This window comes from Grammomys surdaster, unplaced genomic scaffold, assembly GCF_004785775.1.
Source record: "Grammomys surdaster isolate TR1022 unplaced genomic scaffold, NIH_TR_1.0 126531, whole genome shotgun sequence".
Taxonomy (NCBI): Eukaryota; Metazoa; Chordata; class Mammalia; order Rodentia; family Muridae; genus Grammomys; species Grammomys surdaster.
This window is the reverse complement of record NW_021621323.1, coordinates 14,044,356-14,062,702: the sequence shown is the minus strand read 5'-3', so window position 1 is coordinate 14,062,702 and position 18,347 is coordinate 14,044,356. Positions and strand designations below refer to the sequence as shown.

Below are 18,347 nucleotides of genomic sequence, written 5' to 3'. Positions count from 1 at the left end.
TAGCCTGCTCTCTGAGAATGTAAGAATTCCCGACCTCCCTCTCCCTCTCTCTCCCTTCTCTCTCCGCAAAGCGAAACAGGCTAGACACCCTCACGTGATGCTAATGACGTCAGCCCCCTCTGGGTCGCGTGACCCACAGCCAACCTTCCTACCGCCCCACCCCCTCGCCACCAGCGTGGGACGTCTCGCGAGAACCCTTCTTACTATCAGAACTTGCTGAGGTTACAGGGGAGTTACTCGGGAGAGGAAGGAAGGTGTGGCAGAGTGGTGCACTTTTGGCTTTCATTATGTTAGGATTTATAGCCAAGCAAATGCTTACGGGGATCACCCTAGTCGGGAAAACAACGGGAGAGGAGGACGAAGAGGTGACAGTAAAAACTGAAGCGAAATGTGGTCCCTTGACCATCCTTGCCCCTAGCTAAGGGACATCTGGGCGCAGCAGAGGTGGCTGGGGCTGACAGCCCCCCGCTGTCGCTGCGAGCCAGGAGGACGTAGGACCCGGGTCTGGGAGCAGTAAAAGCAAACCGCGCCCAGATGCAAGGGTTGCACCCCTCTCTCTGCTTCCCCGGCACCGCGACCATCCCGCCGGGGTAGAGACATCCCGGGTGTAGGTGCTGCGAGCTGTCCCTCATCTTTCCGTCCCTTCGTGGGTCACTGCGACATCTCCGTCCCGTCCCCTTAAGCGCGCTCCTCGCTGCTCCGCACATCTCCCTCCGGTCTCCCTAGACGGCGGCGGGAGAGCAGCCTGGAGGGACGCGGCTGGAGTCGCTAGAGGGAGGTGTGGGGCCGGCGAGGAGGGGGCTTCGCTGGGCGGGGAGAGGCGGGAGGAGGCGCCGGGGAGGAGCCGCCACTGCCAGCTTCGCCCGAGCCGAGCGAGCGCACTCTGTCGCCCCGCGGGTTACCAGCCTTGCGGCCCCGTGGGGAGGGAGCGCGGGCCACCAGAGCCGCCCCCGCCCGCAGGAGCCACCGGCTGGGTGTTCACTCTCGGCCGCCACCCGCCACCCCGGGCGCTGCGCAGAGCTCTCCGCGCGGCCTCGGTGACCGCGGCAGCCCCTCCTGTCACTCCCCCCCCCTGCCCCTTCGGGAGCGCTCTGCCCGTCGGCCTCGGCCAAAGGAGGAGGAGGAGGAGGGATCGCGGCGCGGGCTGGTCTGGCCACCTAGCCCCGCGCGCCCCGCCCCTGCGCGCACTCCCTCGCCGGCGAGCTACTTTCGGACAAGGAAAGTGAGGGCGGCCCCGGGTGACAGCGCGGCGGCGCCAGTCCCGGGAAGCCGAGTCTGTTCGCGTGTCGCCCGTCGCACGGTCCAGACTCCGCCATGGCTTCGACTACCACCTGCACCCGGTTCACCGACGAGTATCAGCTCTTCGAGGAGCTCGGAAAGTAAGCGTCCCTGCCCGACATCTCCTCCCCGCGACCCTTCGTCTCCCTCGTGGGGACAGGGAGCCCGCCGGCCGAGGCGGGGTGACAGACCCTGGCTTAGTGCGGGTGGAGCACAGAGAGGAGGAAACCTTTGCCCTACTGTGGCGGGTGTCCCGAATCCCCAGCCCATCTCCTCGGGTCCTCCACCTCTCCACCGGAGACTTAGTGAATTTACGATCTCTGCAGTTGTAGCTGTCATCCTGAGAAGTGTGCGCGCACGCGAGGGTGAATGTGTGTGTGTGTATTCAGAGAGGAAAAGAGATGCATGTAAAGTGCAACATTTATCACATTTTGGGTAAATAGATGTCTCTTGCTCAGCCCGCGTTATATCCGCGATCTGACCCAGGTTCGGATGAGCTAATGAGCACTCGCTCTCCGAGATGGTGCCATATTTATCGATGCCGAAAGTTCAACTTGGCTTGGTGGAGAGTCTGGTTCGGCATCCAAGTAGTTGTTCCGTCCAGGAAAAGGGCCACCCAACAGAACCCAACGCCCCTGCTCTGTATCCGCTATCCTTCTTTGCACTAAGATGACTCGCTCACCATCATTCTAGGATTTACGTGTAGTGTACTTCATTTCTGAGAGGATTTATTTATTCAGGCAGAGGAAAGCCCTGGAGCCCCGGACAGCGCTTCCCCAGGGTAGCCTAGCTTGTGTAAAACGACTGAAACTGAAGTGCCAGAACTTCCTTGAGATGTTAAGGAGAGAGAGGGTACCTACTGAAGATCTGCACAGGGGCAACCAGAGACCCAGCCCAGGAGTGTTGGTTTACCAAGCATCAAACCCCAAACCTATCGCTAATCTCCACTATCAGAAAAAGGATGCATTTGTGTGTGTGCTGTAGGTTTTCGTACAGTTGCATAAAAGGAAGTGTGAGCATTTTTAAATCAAATGAAAATGATATCTTTATAGATGATCTGCTGTTGAAACATGGAGACATGTCGGAAGAGCAGCTTAATTCAAATCTCTCCCCTCCCCCAGCCCAAACCAGGCAGAGAGAAATCACCTTACCCCAGGACCTGTTAAAGCACACCAGTGAGCTTGAGATTTATGTTTTAATGAAAACAATCGCCATATTTACTTACTTAGAACCACGTTAATTATGTTTTTTACCGAAATAAACATGCAGCCTTTTTTTTTCTTCTTCTTCTTCTGTTCCCCGGCTCTGCTCTTTGCAGGGTTTGCTATGAGCATTTGGTGTTTTGTGAGTGTGAATTATAAATTGTTTTCAAATTTCATGTGCAAACAAGAGTGGTCATAATTGGCATTTCCTTCAATTTTGTTGATTAATAATCTGTGTGTTTCCAGTCAATTAAAATTACTTTTATTCCACAACATTAAAAAGGATCTGGGTTGTCAGGAAAGAATTGTTCATATTCTAGATAATGCTTTTATTATATTGATATTTGACAAGACCACTAAAGACTTATAAAACAGCTCAGATTTGCGAGTTTGTAAGTAGATACTAGATCTGATTATACTGATGACTTGCTAATTATTGGTTTCCAGGGGGGCATTCTCAGTGGTGAGAAGATGTATGAAAATCCCTACTGGACAAGAGTATGCTGCCAAAATTATCAACACCAAAAAGCTTTCTGCTAGGGGTAGGTATTTTTAAACCACATTTATTTATATATGTTAATTTTGTGTTTGTTGTGTGAATTGTTGGTGTCTTCTAAGTAATTGTAACATGTAGTTATAATCGAATTTTAGAGTTAGGTATCATGTTACATACTCGTATTTTTTCCTTGTCAAAGGCCTCTTGGTCTTAATTTGAAAGTAAGTGAAAAATATAATTGTTATCAATGAGTTATTAAAATGCTGTCTTCTAAGCAGTGATATAAATATATATGTTGCAAAGCAAATAAATGTCATGAGGGGCCATGCTGAAATCCTTTTAGAAGGATCTTAGAATGGAAAAAATGCAAGTCTCATAGCTGTCATAATTCCCTTTCACTTCTGAGACAAAAAAAAATGGGTCATGGTTCAGTTGAATGTATATTACAGTTGTAGTTACAGCTGAACTTAATACATCGGGGTATATTTAACTTCTGTGGCTTTGGGAAGTAGGAAGAGATCGTTGCTGTAATCTAGGAAGTTAGCTTGGTTTTGATATGTGTAGGCTAGGCCTTTTCTTCGTCTTCTGAATTAAGCTTCCTACCAGATCATTCAAAATATTTTACACCTTCAGCTTATAGCAACAGAGATACTTCATCCTGAAAGCTGTTGACATAAGTTAAAAAAAAAACAACTTGGAGCAGTGTGCCCACATTATGATGATTATGATTACGATTATTTTGTTTAAAATCAAACAAAAGTACATATATACCGAAACACTGGAATTATAGTGACTAAGATGCCTACGATATTTCTGAGGGAGTTTATGATTTGATGAAATTAAACTGGAATCAAAAGGAACAGAATATCACAATGCAGTCCCATCTCAGTGACCTGGTTTATTTTAAGTAATGAGAGGAAATTCCATTAGACTTAGTTTTCCTCGATGAATATATCTTTTAAGACATGCCACTTAAGGATGTCAGGCATCATTCATTGCCTTTGTCCTCCGCTCTGGTAAATGGATTTTCAGATTCTACTTTTAAGATGTACTCTGGGTTTCAGCTTACTTATTCACTTGGATGGACTTCTATTGTAATTTTCTTCATCTGATTTGCTATCATTCTGAGAAAGAGCTATGTATAAACTGACCAGGAGCACCATGGTGTCCCAGCATGAAAACTAATGAGGAACATGCTATGCTAATTACATCTCCCTTCCGAGCCTCCACTCCAGCGGAAGTTTTTTTTTTTTTTTAAAGAATCTCAAGGGGATACAGAAGTATAAATGCCAATTTATGGGAAAGAAGAAGACTGAAAACATTGAGTCGGGTTTTTTTTCCACCAATAATTATGTTATGTCTTCCGGTGTGATAGGTACTTTGGCCTTGGTGGGCTATCAGTTGGGGGGAAGGGTATTACCATGCCTCTTCCACGTCCTTTAATGACTTTAAGTTTCTTCTCAGAACAAATGAATTGGGAACTTCAGTTTTTCTTAACAAGGTCATCACTTTTATCTATTTTGTCTCATACTCCCCACATCAGACTGGTGTAGCCATCTGGGCTCTTTCTCCTCAGTGGGAGATGAGGACCCCAGCCTGATGGGCCTCCAGCACTTTCTTCTCCTTACACCTCAGCTGGTTACACTGAGCCTCTGAAAATGACCGGCCTGTGTCAGAAGACACTCTTGTTACCTTCCTTTGCTATTTTTGGTTGAGTATTTTTTATTATTTTTAGTAGTAGTAGCAGTGTGTGTGTGTGTGTGTGTGTGTGTGTGTGTGTGTGTGTCTGTGTGTGTATACACATGGGTTCAGGTGCTCTTGGAGGTCAGAGACATCTGATCCACATCGTGGTAAGCCCTCAGGTGTGGGTAGTGGGAACTGAACTTCTCTACCCTACAAGAGCAAGGATATATCTCTCTTTGTTGAGCTATCTCTTCAGCTTCTTTCTCTGCTCTATATTCCTTCCCCTCCCCTCAGCAACGTCATGTGTCCTGGAGTGACATGTTCTGGCTTTCAGTCCTGATTCCTGTACCTGCTAGCTAGGTTATCTTGAGCAATTTACTTGATTTAATCTGAGCCTCAGTCTTTTCATCTGTAAAATGGGGTGAGGTAGAATCCTTCCTTACAGGGTTTTGATGAATCTGTTTAGCTTAGTGTATATGTAGTGTAGAGAACTGCCTACCACAAAGTATGCTCGTAGTGAATATCAGCTTCCATATTATATGGTGGGAATGTGGTAATGATCAAATTCCATTACTTTATATCAAAAGTCTTACTTAACATGAAAGCATGTGCAAAGTGTGGATCTAGTGACAGTTCTGATGTGGCCCTATCCACATAGTGGTTCAGACGCTAACTGAATACATTTGATCCAGTCATGAACTTTTCTAAGATCTTAGATTCTTTATTAATAAAATGGTAAGCTTATACAATGAGTCTCATGGGATGTCTTGCCAGTTTTACTTAGCACAAATTTACTTATTACAGCTGTATGTGAAGAATATAATAATTCCTCCAAACACTCAGCAGCATTATTTTGTATCGACACACAATTAGAGACGGTTATAGAATAGTTTTATTTTGTAGTGTATACGTTTGTTGCAGTTGTACCCATATTGAATTGCAAATTATCTGAAGGAGAATTCCATGCTTTCTCAGCTCCCGTGCTTTCTCCTTTGACAGAGCATTCAGGTAGACAGCGTTGAGAATGCTGAAGGGCTTTGAGACAGAGTGACTAGAATGAAATGTGATTATTACAGCATTTGTAAAGTAGATATGTGCTTTGTTTCTTGCTGAGAACAAGTATGAACTGACATTTATGAAATATATTTAGAGACTGTATTTTAAAATATAAATCGTGGAAGCTGGAGAGATGGTGTAGCAGTTAAGAGCACCTGCTGCTCTTGCAGAGGACCCAGGGTTTGATTCCCAGTGCCCATATGGCTAAGAACTAGCTATAACTCCAGTTCCTGAAGATCTGAGTCCCTCTTCTGACCCCCATGAGCACTGCATGCATGTGGTAAAATTTACATGAAGAAAAGTCATATACACACATGAAATAAAAATGAATACTAAAAATATATAAATTTTTAATTTTCTTTTAATAACACTTCTTTTACAATAATCTAGTCTAAAGGTTTTTGCAGGAACATTTTATTTTTTGCAATTCTTTTAAATTTAATTTTTTAACTATTCACTTTATATCCCACTCACTGCCCCCCTTCCGGTCACCCCTCCCACAATCCTTGCCCCATTCCCCCTCCCCTTCTCTTCTAATCAGAAAGAAGGGTATCCTTTCATCCTGGCACTTCAAGTCTCTGGAAGGGTAGGCGCTTCCTTTCTCACTGAGGCCAGACAAGGCAGCCCAGCTAGAAGAACATATCCCATGTATAGGCAACAGCTTTTGAGATAACCCTTATATAGGAACATTTTATAGTGAGAAACATTCAAAGACAAATATAGAGTTCAGTGCAATATAGTCTGCTTAATTTCCCCCCAGACCCCGCCAACAATTTTTCAGAGCTCCAACAGACACTTTTGTGGAATGGACAATTTTTTGTGCAATTTTTTTGTTTATATTATTTGACATAACATGCCTTTGTCAATCTAATTGTTAAGGCTATGCATTTTAAAGACAGGGAAATTTTTACCACTCAAAATTTTTTTTTAAATCCCCTTTGTGCTGGGAATTTAACCTAGGGCCTCACTTATGCTAAGCAGACACACTACCACTTAACTGTCTTATCTGCCCTCAACTAACGTTCTCTAGCTATGCAGACAAAAAGAGAAAGGGCCATTTGTCAATAAATCCAAGGCCATGATGGGAACTGCCAAACGTTTGGCTGGATTCCTGCACACATCTGCGCATCCCTCTCTGCTGTCACTCAGGCTGTTGACTGTGCTTGGACTGTAATGGGCTCTCCACAGACAGCGTTGGCCAAATTCACTGTCACTGTTAGGCACACACACCATATTTGGGAGACTCAGAGTCTGTTGAAGAATTTCGCTGTGTTTTCCTCTGCATATGCACACAGAACCTTCTGTATTAGTGTTGTTAAGCATGTTGGTTAGTTAGTAGGCTCAGTATATATCATTTGGCCTCTTATTAAATTTTTTTGAAGACATCCTAAGGGTGGCCAACATTTGAGTCCGGAAAAGCTATTTTAATTAGGCGTGCTTAGTAAAGAGTGAGGAGGAGGGCCGGTGGAACGAGTCTCCTATGTTCACCATAGCTATTAGATATTCTGTTGTTTCGATCCGAACAATTAGGTTAGTTGGTACCTATCAAATGCTCACATGTTCCAGTGAGGGTCTATATTTTGTCTATCCTCTGGGCAGGGTTAGAGCTGTTAGCTGTTACTAGGTGATGTGAAGACAGCAGTAAGCCTTCAGAAACGGTTCGTGTGGTAGATGGCTCATTTTAAAACTTCTCAGTAGGAGTGATGACTTCTTGATATCTATTTTACACTGTGTGCTTTCATCCTTAGAAAGCCTTTACTACTATACAACCAGGCACGCCATAGTCACTGTTTTCACAAAAGAAAAATTAACTATAAGCTTGAAGTAAACATGCAACGTGAATATTTTTTTAAATTTACTTCATTGCTAAATTTAGCAAGTTATATTTCTGTAATGTGGTAAATCATATAAATTTTATTATGCTAATATCTTGTTTCTGTGTTTAGTCGTACTTAATTTCTTGTTTTAAAATTTTTTTTTATGTTTTCCGATCCCCCCTGGATAAAAAGTATCTGATAATTATCTGATGCAAGAGCCCCCCACATATGCTTGGAGTTGGAGATGGTTGTGAGCCACCATGTGGGTGCTGGGGATGGAACCAAGTCCTGTGCATTGTGAGCCACCGTGTGGGTGTGGGTCCTCTGCCAGAGCAACGAGTGTTCTTCACTCCTGACCTCTCTCTCCAGCCCCATAGTCCTTTCTTTTCTATTGAAACAAATTTTTCATATGGTATGTTCTGATTTCACTTTCCATTCTTAACTCCTACCAGATCCTTCCCACCTTCCCACCTACAAAATTCCCACCTTTCCCTTTCTTAAGAAAACAGTCAATCAAGAACCATAAACAAACCAGAATACAATAAATAAGAAATACACACACACACACACACACACACACACCCACACACACCTCAAACAAAAACTTGTAAAAGCAACATATCAGAAGCCATAACATACAAGCAAAAATCTAGAAAGACGAAAACAAATGCCTTAACAAAGTAATATGAGAAAAAAAAAGTCTATTCAAACATCATTGGGTTTGCTCTGTGTCGGCCATCTATCACTGGGCATGGGGCCTACCTTTAAGAGTGATTAATATACCCAATGAAACTCTACTGGAGAAAACTAATCTTTTCCTTTCAAGCACATGTCAATTGCAGGTAGCTTCTTAGATACGGGTGGGAGCTTATGTCCCCATCCCCTCTCTGTGCTGGGCCCCCATCTGGCTTGAACCAGTGCAGGCCCTGTGCATGCCGCCAGTCTCTGTGAGAGGTTACACGTGTGTTACTCCTGTCATGTCTGGAGACCACTTTCCTCGCAGTCATCCATGTTTTCTTACATAGGCCTTAACAGTGGATGTTTATTTTCTTCAGCAAATGAATTAGATTATTGCTGATAGTCAAAGTACTTTAAGAGATGAAACTATCTTAATCGGCATCCAGGAGGTAATCAGAATGTTTTCCGCTTTCCAACAATAAGACAGATTTAATAAACAGTGTGATGTCGGGTATCCCTCTGTGATATTAAAAATACTCTCTGTCTTTCTGACTGTGAGAGACCGTCCATCCACAGAAAGATCTTTCTTTATACATTTAGGTGAACACTCTCATTTTCATTGACATTAAATGAAATCAATATGAAAATTTGATAATAAATCATCTTTTAAAGTTATCTTTTTAAAATATATTTTATTTATTGTGCGTGTGTGAGAGAGAAGGGGGAGTGAGGAGTGTGTGTGTGCGTGCGTGTGTGTGTGTGTGTTCATCCAGGATCAGGCAGGCACATGTGTGGATCAGAAGAAAACATTCAAGAGTAGCGTCTCTCCTTGTGATATATGGCCCCTGAGTGTTGAACTCAGGTCATCAGGAAGCTTGGTGGCAAGTACCTTTACCTGCTAAACCATTTCTTCATCTTGTAGATTATCTTCTATGAATCATTTTTATGTCGGTCATGATGTGTTAGTAGTCATATACTGGGGTTTTCTTGACATCTTTAAATTTTTTTTTTTGTCTGGAGCCATTTCAGATGGCCATTGATGTTGGGATATATTTTTCCAGCAGTTTCCTTCCCTCCATTTTATTAGGAAATAGTGTATTTTACAATGTCTTTCTACATCACTGGCAATTAGTTCACGGTTGTTTACATAGGGATCTGTGTCAACAGCACATCTAGTGAAATGCCCTGAGATACACTAAGTGGAGTATTAGCAGGCTTTTAACTCTTACCACCTATCTATCTATTGACAACTTATAGTTCACTTCCTTTCATAGGCTGTTAAACATGTGCACATATGGTTTAAGTCAAGTCAGAATTCAGTGAGTTTTGAATGTGATTACAGCCGTCAGAGTACAAGGAAGCTAAAGATGACAGAAATAGACGTCACTGACGCTATGATACGCTCCAGTCCAACATGAATGACGTAATACAGTGTTTAAAAGACAGAAAAACGACTTCTGCCTGGGGAGATCAAGGAAAGCTGTTTCTCTTAGTGTAAGTTTAAAGAGTTTTAAAGTCACAAGTCCCCACTCCTAAACCCGACGCTGCAATTTGAGGAAAAGGATGAAGTATCTAATTAGAAAGAAAATGACACTGCATTACTGCAGTAGAGTTACTGCAATTATCCGTACATATACACTTTTTTTTTTGTAGAGTCTGTTTAATACAAAAGTTTCATTTTATTTTATTTGTTGCATTTTAGGGGATTTTTGAGACAGGATTTCACTCTATAGCCCTGCTGACTTGAAAGCTCAGGGCAGCTTCAGGTTTTGGGCTGTGCTTTTAGTCTCCTCAGTGGCTGGAAGATACACATGGGCTGCCACACCCATGTATTTTATTTTATTGTGTCGCTGGGCATTGAACCCAGGGCCCTGAACACACTAGCCTAGAAGAACTCTACCCCTGAACTGTATGCAGTTCAGCCCTTTGGGATGAAGCTATTTTAAGTAAAGCAGGGCCGTTTTTTAGCTGACAGACATACTCGGATTCCAGTTAGGATGTATTCTGTGATTGTACACAAATGCAGGGAACCTACCTCATCAGTGGTTGCATTCAGTTGCAGACCTGGCTTTTCTGATACTTTGTTACTCTCCCGATCAAGAATGCCATCTTCAATAATCATTTAGAAACATGAAATGCTCTTAGCATTATTTAAAGCGGGCCTTGTAGGTGAGACAGGTACAAGTCCATCCCCTGCTAGGTTTCATTTGTGACATACCGTGGCTTCCTCATAAGTTGCAGAAGGCCTAGTCTAGTAAGGTGGGGAGGGTGGGGTGAGGGACTATAGTTCATGCAGGAAGCCCTAGGATAAGCCAGATGTGATAGCACAGGCCTGTGTAATCCCAGAACTTGAGAGGTGGAACAGAAGAATCTGAAGTTCAAGGCCATTTTTGTGTGTATGAGTTAAGAGGCCAACTTGGGCTACATGAATGAGACCTTGTCAAAAAAAAAAAAAAAAAAGAAAAAAAGAAAAGAAAGTGGTAGAGTGAGTATTTTAAGCCAGTTTCTCTTACTCTGAAGAATAACTCTCCATTTTTCTACGCCCCGGGCTGCTGGTACCCAGAACTGACCTCTCCGTATTTGTGTGTATGTACGTGGCTCCATACAGAGGCCAGTGTCTTACAGGTTTTTACATTTCCATGGGTGTGAGGACCTTGAGCGGTACATTTCGGAAAATACATTTAGAATTCCAACTTGTGAGAAAAGAGAGCATTTTAATCGCCATGGTAACGTAAGATCAAGTCAAAGTTTCAGGCGACTCTGTGTTACTTTCTAGAAGGAAAAATAATACGGTGGGAAATGTCATCAAAGTGCTAGGAAAGTGACAGTGGGAGAGTCTGTGTGAGACTCGGCAGTGGCAGTGAGTTCTTAGGATTCCTGAACGATGCACTTCTTACTGCTGAGAGAAACAGCCACTGAAACAAAAGAAGAGTCAGAGACTTGTATACAGGAGGCCAGTCTAGTTTTCTGGTTCATTCAGTTTGACCAGTGAGGAAAGGAAGATGTTTTGTTCGTAGTTGCTTCTTCAACATTAATATTGAGTATGTCAGACTCATGCAAAAGAACGGAGCAATTACAAGGAAATAAAAAGTTACATTCAATGTACATTGTAAAAGTAGGTGTAGCAGGAACTGGACAGATATCCAGATGACACATGATGATAACATTGGTTAAAAGTTAATCCTCCTACAGAGGCCTCTTAACTGTTCTTAGATTACGTAGGGATTTGGAATTTTTATTTCATGAATTTTGGTATACACAGTTATGTATATTTATTTTTGAAACAGTAATCAAGGACTCAGAAATCTCCGTGAAACTGAGCTATTTCCTGTACTTGTGAAGCTGTCTGTGGCTCAGGTTTATCCGTTCTCAGGCCAAGAGTCAGTTACTGTCCCGGAGGATTTTCGGAGTGAAATCCCTTATCAGCCTTCCAGCTTATTTTTAATTTAACTGAAAGATCTTTAGTAATGGAAAATGTACACATTCATTATATAGGTTAATTGTAATTTATTTTGTGTTGTACAATATAGATTACTAAAAGACATTATTTTTTATGTATTAATGTATTATTTTGGCCTGGCAAGATGTCTGGATAGGAAAGGCTGCTCATCCCACAAGCCCGGTAAACTAAGTTTGATTTGATCCCTAGACTCCATGTGAAGGTGAATGAAGAGAAACAACTTCACGAAGTTGTCTTCTGACATTCTCACACACTTTCATAACATATAATAATAACAATAACAACAATAACAACAACAACAATAAAAAAATACAATTTTTACCTTTTCTATAAAGGCCTTCAAAAGAGACAGAGTATTTGGAATTTTTAGTAGTAAAGTGTTTTTTTCTCCTATAGTTTTGAAGAAATTTTATTAGTATGATGTATACACACTGAAAAATTAAGAAGAATTTCCATGAAGTGGGCCTGTTAAAAATTAGGGCTGGAGGAATGTCTCAGCAGGTAAGAGCATTTGCTGCTCTTGCAGAGGACTGTTTCAGGGGTGGCACCTACATGCACACATGCACACACACACACACACACTCACAGAGATAGAGATAGATAGATAGAGATAGATAGATAGAGATAGATAGATAGATAGATAGATAGATCCATTGCTTTTTTTAAAAAAAGGATTAATATAGCGAGAGAAAAATTTTCAAAAAATATTCTGTGCATGGCTGAGTTATTCTATTTGTAGTTAAATTGAAGGTTCATTTTTCGATGGGGAAATCGACAGTTTGTGGTATTTGGAGGGCTGTGCTTAGAAACTGTGTCACCTACCACTGCTATCTTCCCTGAGTGGTGTCGGGATTCCTCCCACATTCCAAACACCTGTGCTTGTCCTTTTCTTACCTCATGTCAATGGATTCTCTGTCACTTTGGAGTTTGTAACAATTCATTCCAATTGGAGTTCAGTTTCTGTCTTGCTACAGCCCTTTTCATTAGCTTCCCAAGTAGGCTTTCTGGCTGACAGTTGTCACATTGTTAACACACACACTCTTATTCAATCCGTCCTTAGACCTTTCAGCAGTGACTTTGTTCTGAGCAACTTGATAACGTCCTGCCTACAGAGTAGAGAGTTTCTATCCAGTGGTCCTCAATCTTCCTAATCCTAGGACCCTCTAATCCAGTTCCTCAAGTGGTGGTGACCCTCTCCAACCATAATACTAGTTTCATTGCTACTTCTTAATTGTCGTTTTGCTAATATTATGAAGCGCAGTGTTAATATCTGTGTTTTCCAATGGTCTTTCATGACCATGTGAAAAGGGAAAGGACCCACAGATTGACACACTCTGATCTAGTATTTCCAGCTCTACTGGGGTGGAAGCCAACCTAGAAAACACAGAATTGTGAGAGAGAGCTGTTATGAGATAAGACCATTGAGGAAGTGCTTTAAGACCAGGAAGCGATAGAGGCTACTATGCAGAGAGGAAGGAGAGAGTCTGGTACCACCCTAAGGACGGAATGTGAAGTGTGAACATTCCAAATAGTGTTGAAATCTTCATCCTTTAAGGCCCAGCTCAGGTGCTACCTCCCCTATGACATCACCTCTCTCTACCCAGAAGGGCCTCCCCGCCCTTCAGTCTTTTGTCATTTGAATTGCTTACGACACAGGCACATTTCCCCCTTTACTACAGTTATATAGGTTGCATTTTTGAGGTTCCCTATGGAGATTCTTAATTTATCTTAAAATCTGCCAACTGCGGTGCTTATAATATAATGTCACAAGTACTTGTCACTCTTGGATGAGTGGAGAAATGAGTGAGGGAATGAATCAATGATAGGCTGCCCCTTAGAGAGGCGGCTAGGCAAGTGATAGTGAGGTTGGTGCATCCAGTCACTTTACAAATTAACTGCCCGATTTACGTATTATTTCTTCAGTTCTCTCAGTACACATCCTGCCTTATTGGACAGAGATTTTTATAATCCTGTTCTTTTTCTGAGCAAACTCGTTGAAATTTCTCATTGGTATTTCACTCTTGTTCTATTAAACAATGGCTGTTAATCGGGGTGTGATAGCATTTTCATGCCTGTTAACCCCGTTTCAATATTGCCAAACTGACATCATCATTATGCTTACTTTAAAATGTATCTATAAACTTTAAACTCATAAACTATAAATTATAACGTGTAATTATAAACTCTGGCCATACTCCTGGAAGAGATTATTCATTTTTATAAAGACATGTAAAATGAATTATAGCATAAAATACACTAATGTAGAATTTAGAAAAATATAGAAAAATATAAAGAGACATATTTATGTCTTTTCAAACAAGCACTGATAATATTTTATTATTTCTTTATTTCTTTTCAAAGTTTATAATTTTTTATTATAAAATTTTATTTACACTTATTAATTTTCTGTTACATGTGGGCGAATGACTTTGCCTGTATATGGAGCTTAGAGGATAGCTTGCAGCAGTTCTGGATAAGGGTTAGGTCATCAGGATTGTGTGAAAGTTCATTCATCTGCGGAACCACCTCAGCTGGCCACCACTTTCTCTGAACCTACCTACTTCCTTCCCTGACCCCTCCCTCTTTCTCTCTTTCAAACTCAACATTTTGGTCTGCATTTTACCTTAAAATTACAACATGTCCCTGTGTTGTGGCAATTCCTTTGAATTCTTACTAACGGCATCCTGCTTCGCTGAGGAAGTGAACACCAGCTGATTATTTTATATAGTTACATTCTTCTTTCCGTTAACTTGTGTCCTTTACTGTGGTAGATAATAGATACAACTGAAAGCACACCTTTGTAAAATGTTTCAAAGTTCTGCTTCTTAGGTAGGATGCGCTGAGGGGGAGCAGTCCTGAGACACAGAGTTAAGTATTTTCAGAATTCTTTGTCACATTGCTTCCTGGAGGCTTTGTCCATTTCCACTGAGGACATTTAATTACAGTGTGATACCAAAATTGAATTTTGAAGAACTACAGTCTAACTTTCAATTTCACCTTAATGAAAACAAAAAAAGTTCTTGCCAAGTCCCACTCCCTCTGACAGATAACTAAAGCAGGAAAGACAAAGTCTTTCTTCTCAAGATGACCGTTCCCAGAGTAAACTGTATTACCACTGGGGCTGGTACAGTGTTTTTTCGGTTCTGAGGTCTATGGAGAGGTCAGGGAGACTTCTTTGAGGAACTGGTACCTGCACTGGGTTTTGAACATACTCAATTTTGAGTAGGCAGGAACACAAACAGATAGGACATTATGAGGAAATATTCATGAGGAACAATCAAATCAGAAAGTCCCAGTGAAGGGTTTATTGTTCATGAGAGCATGCAGAGACCAGTGCAGGGAGGCGGAATTCTTTTCACCCTTAGAGGGTGAGTCACGAAGTGGCAGGCTCCGTGGGAAGGAAGGAAGATGGAAGGGGAGATGTTATAGCCCTGAGTCATTAGGGATAAACAGCTGATAAGAGCCACAATCAACTGCTTATCAACCCCTCATTCTGTTTTATTTAGCCTTGGGGCAAAATACAAAACCGTAAGAGCCACTAAGATGACAACAGAGGACTTGAAAATAATTAGTGTAGTTTTTTTTTAAATCAAGTGTTATAATGTCGCCCTAGAGATTGCAAGTGTATTCTGTGACTGTTTAGAAAAGTATTGGAGGAGTCTACTTAAAGCCAAAGGTAGCTAAGACATCTAGCCTATAGGATGCTATTCAACATCAAAGTCCTTGTGTCTAGAAGATTAGCACTGGTCTGTGCAGTCACATAGAGGAGGAAATGCCTCCCCAAGTCTGTTCCATTGTGGTCTTGCTAATCCATGTTTAGGGACCCAGAGCCTTGAACCTCACATTTGTATACACTATACCCAGCTGCTGTCTTCTTCTCTCTCTCTTTTTAAGAAACAGAAGGTTCCACAGTGAGAACAGTTTATTCCACAATTTATCGAACTGGTTGGAAAACAGGAACTTCTTTATTTCCATCACTTAAATAATGAAAAAAAAATCATTCATTCCTTTAGGTGACTTTAGCTTAAAATTTTATCTCCCTAGGTTGGCCTAGCCATGTAAATTTTCTTCTGCTTTTAAAAGCCATAAAAAATTTTAATATGTGAGAGCTCTGACTTTTATTCATATTAAGGTTTTCATGGTTGTACTTAAAGGAGAAAGATCAATGTTTTATTCAGTGCAAATAAGTAATTCATAATAATTCAACTTTTTTTCTTACTTTTTTTTTGGTCTTTAATATGGCCATCTAAGATTTCCCCCCCACCCCCACTTCTCCCAGCTTCCTCCTCTTCCTCTTCCTTTTCCTCCTCCTTTTCTCTCCCACATCCACTTCTCCTCTTTCCCTTCAGAAAATAGCAGGCCTCCCTTGTTAGCCAAACAAGGTGTAACAAGATGCAGTAAGACTAGGCATAAACTCTTGGATCTGTCAGGGTGAGGTAATCTCGTAGGAGGAAAGAGCTTTGGGTGTAGAGCAGAAGGCCATCTGTCAACTTAAAGGACAGTGACTCAAAATTGACACAGTCACTGGAAAGATTAGAGCAATTCAATTTCCACGAGTAGCATTTGATTGTCAATGCCCAACCCTGTTCTCCGAACTTAAGTAGGATCAAGACCACTTGTGTCTAATTTTGGAAACAAGTTTTGCAAATACTTTTCTTAGCATTAACTTTGACCATTGCTCTCTATGTATATCTTATGTGATCAGGGACAAACAAAGGCAAATTTAACTTAACCTTACTTAATTCTGTTTGAAAGAAAAACATTTGTAATGCTTTAGACTGGCAGACAACTCCTGTCTGCATAGTCATGGTAATCCTAAATGCCTGTAATTCTTCAATGGCAAATAAAAATGACATCATAGCAGGAGCAAGGGTGGCTATGGGGACACTGAGACCATTGTGTTTTAAATGAGAATGACTTTAAAAAATGGGAACTAACATTTGTTGACTTTTTGTGATCATTAAAAACCGTATTATAGACAGAATGATTTAAAGTATGTTTTGAAATAACTGAAATCAACTTGAAATTTAGGAACAGTGGTATTAGAAATACTCAGTGACCACATGCAGGGTCAGCTTTAAAAATAACACATAGCTTTGAAAGTACAATTTCTTTTCTCCCAGCATGTAAATGATTTATTCACACTGTCTATAATAAGCTTAGTGGAGAAGGAAAGAGGAAGTGAGGAACGGGTCTTTGAGAAATCCTTAAAGCTCCGACTAATGCTTATGTAGCGTCTTCCATTCAAGGACCTGAAGATCCACAGCACTTCCGGAACAGAGGTAAGGGGCACTTACAGGATTCCTGTGTCCAGTGCTGTTTGCCTGCCTCCCTTCAGTGGCTCATCACAGCCATATCCTCACATGCCTCACCTTCTTTCCAGAGTCTAGGGACAGATGGCACAATTACCTGCTGCCACAGCAGAGAGATTATGGGAGTACAAGTGATTACCTGGATTAAAATCTCTGGTCTTCCGATCAGTAAACCCTGTAAAAATGTTCCAACCTGGAGATATTTGATATCCTACCTGATCCTGTCCACCTCAGCTGTTTTCATTGTTTGGATGACACTCGAAAGGGTAAATCTAAGACATTGCTTAGCAGGAGTGAGTCAGTAGGGTCGAATGACACAGAGGATGAGGGACTCCACGATTCAGGATACTCGGCTGAGGGAGGAGAGACAGTGAGCTCAGAATGATGAGGGAGATTTCAAGGCTAAGACTGCTGGGGAGGGTGACATTTTCATGCAGCACTCTGAGAGGTGTCAGTTGATCTTTGTGAGGGAAGGTGAATTGTGTTGGAGATATAAAAGCTAGATTCCAGAGGAAGCACCTCAAGAGTATTGGACACTGGGTGTGGTCCTTCAGAAAGGACCTTTGGAGGCAGTGCAGTGTGTTGCATAGGTTAACACTGCTTTATCTTCCTTGTAGGTCTGGGAAAACTTCATAACCTCCCCAAACCTTGGTCTTCTACTTTGTGGAACTTGAGCCATTGTCGCTTATGATCCGTGCATGACTGGATGCTGCTATAGAGCAGTGCTGTGTTTAGTGGATGAAATGAAGAAGCCAGTCTGGCATTAAGCTAATGACATAAAATCCAAAGATCTACTTTTGATTCTGCTACATGGGAATGCAAAGCCTTTTCGTAGTCTTTGTTCTGTGTGGGCTAGCCCCTTTTCTACCAATTAGTGATCAAGAAAACACCTTACAGACTTACCAATTTAATGGAGGCAAGTCCTTGATTAAGACTTCCTCTTTTTGGATTTTATGTCATTAGCTTAATGCCATCTTTGCATCCTCAGAACCTAGTATGTTGCATGAAAAATAATAAACCTTTGCCAGTTAGATAAGGAAATACATATTTTTCTGAGATTAAGGAATGAAGTGATAACCTGAAGAAAAGCTTACATATTAAAGGAAATGGTGGCCAGGGGTGGGAAGCATGAAGAGCAGTGATTGCCCAAGCCAACGGAAGCAGCTTCTGGAAGAATAAAGGTAAAGCTTGTTTGTAGGAAAGGGAAAAAGAACAAGAAAGAAAAACATTATACCAGGAAGAGAAGAAAATTCATGGCACAGAGCCCCCAGGAGGCTGGGGTGAGAATTTGAAATTAGCCAAAATGAGAGTTTGAGGAAGGAGACAGTCTTGGGTTGGCTTCCTGGGACTGTAGAAAGAAGTCCA

General features: G+C 41.8%; 1 protein-coding gene across 4 annotated transcripts in view; it reads left to right on the top strand.

The window, feature by feature from the left end:
• The first annotated feature begins 826 nt into the window (after positions 1-826).
• Positions 827-18,347, top strand: part of Camk2d (calcium/calmodulin dependent protein kinase II delta) — a 249,279-nt gene continuing 231,758 nt past the window's right edge. For 3 of the 4 annotated variants that reach the window (XM_028760371.1, XM_028760370.1, XM_028760374.1), the window contains exons 1-2: positions 827-1,379; positions 2,928-3,022. In XM_028760371.1, the coding sequence (XP_028616204.1) occupies positions 1,315-1,379; positions 2,928-3,022 (160 nt within the window). In that variant the 5' untranslated portion in view covers positions 827-1,314. The remainder of the gene's footprint in view (positions 1,380-2,927; positions 3,023-18,347) is intronic. The other variant, XM_028760372.1, reaches the window with a different exon arrangement.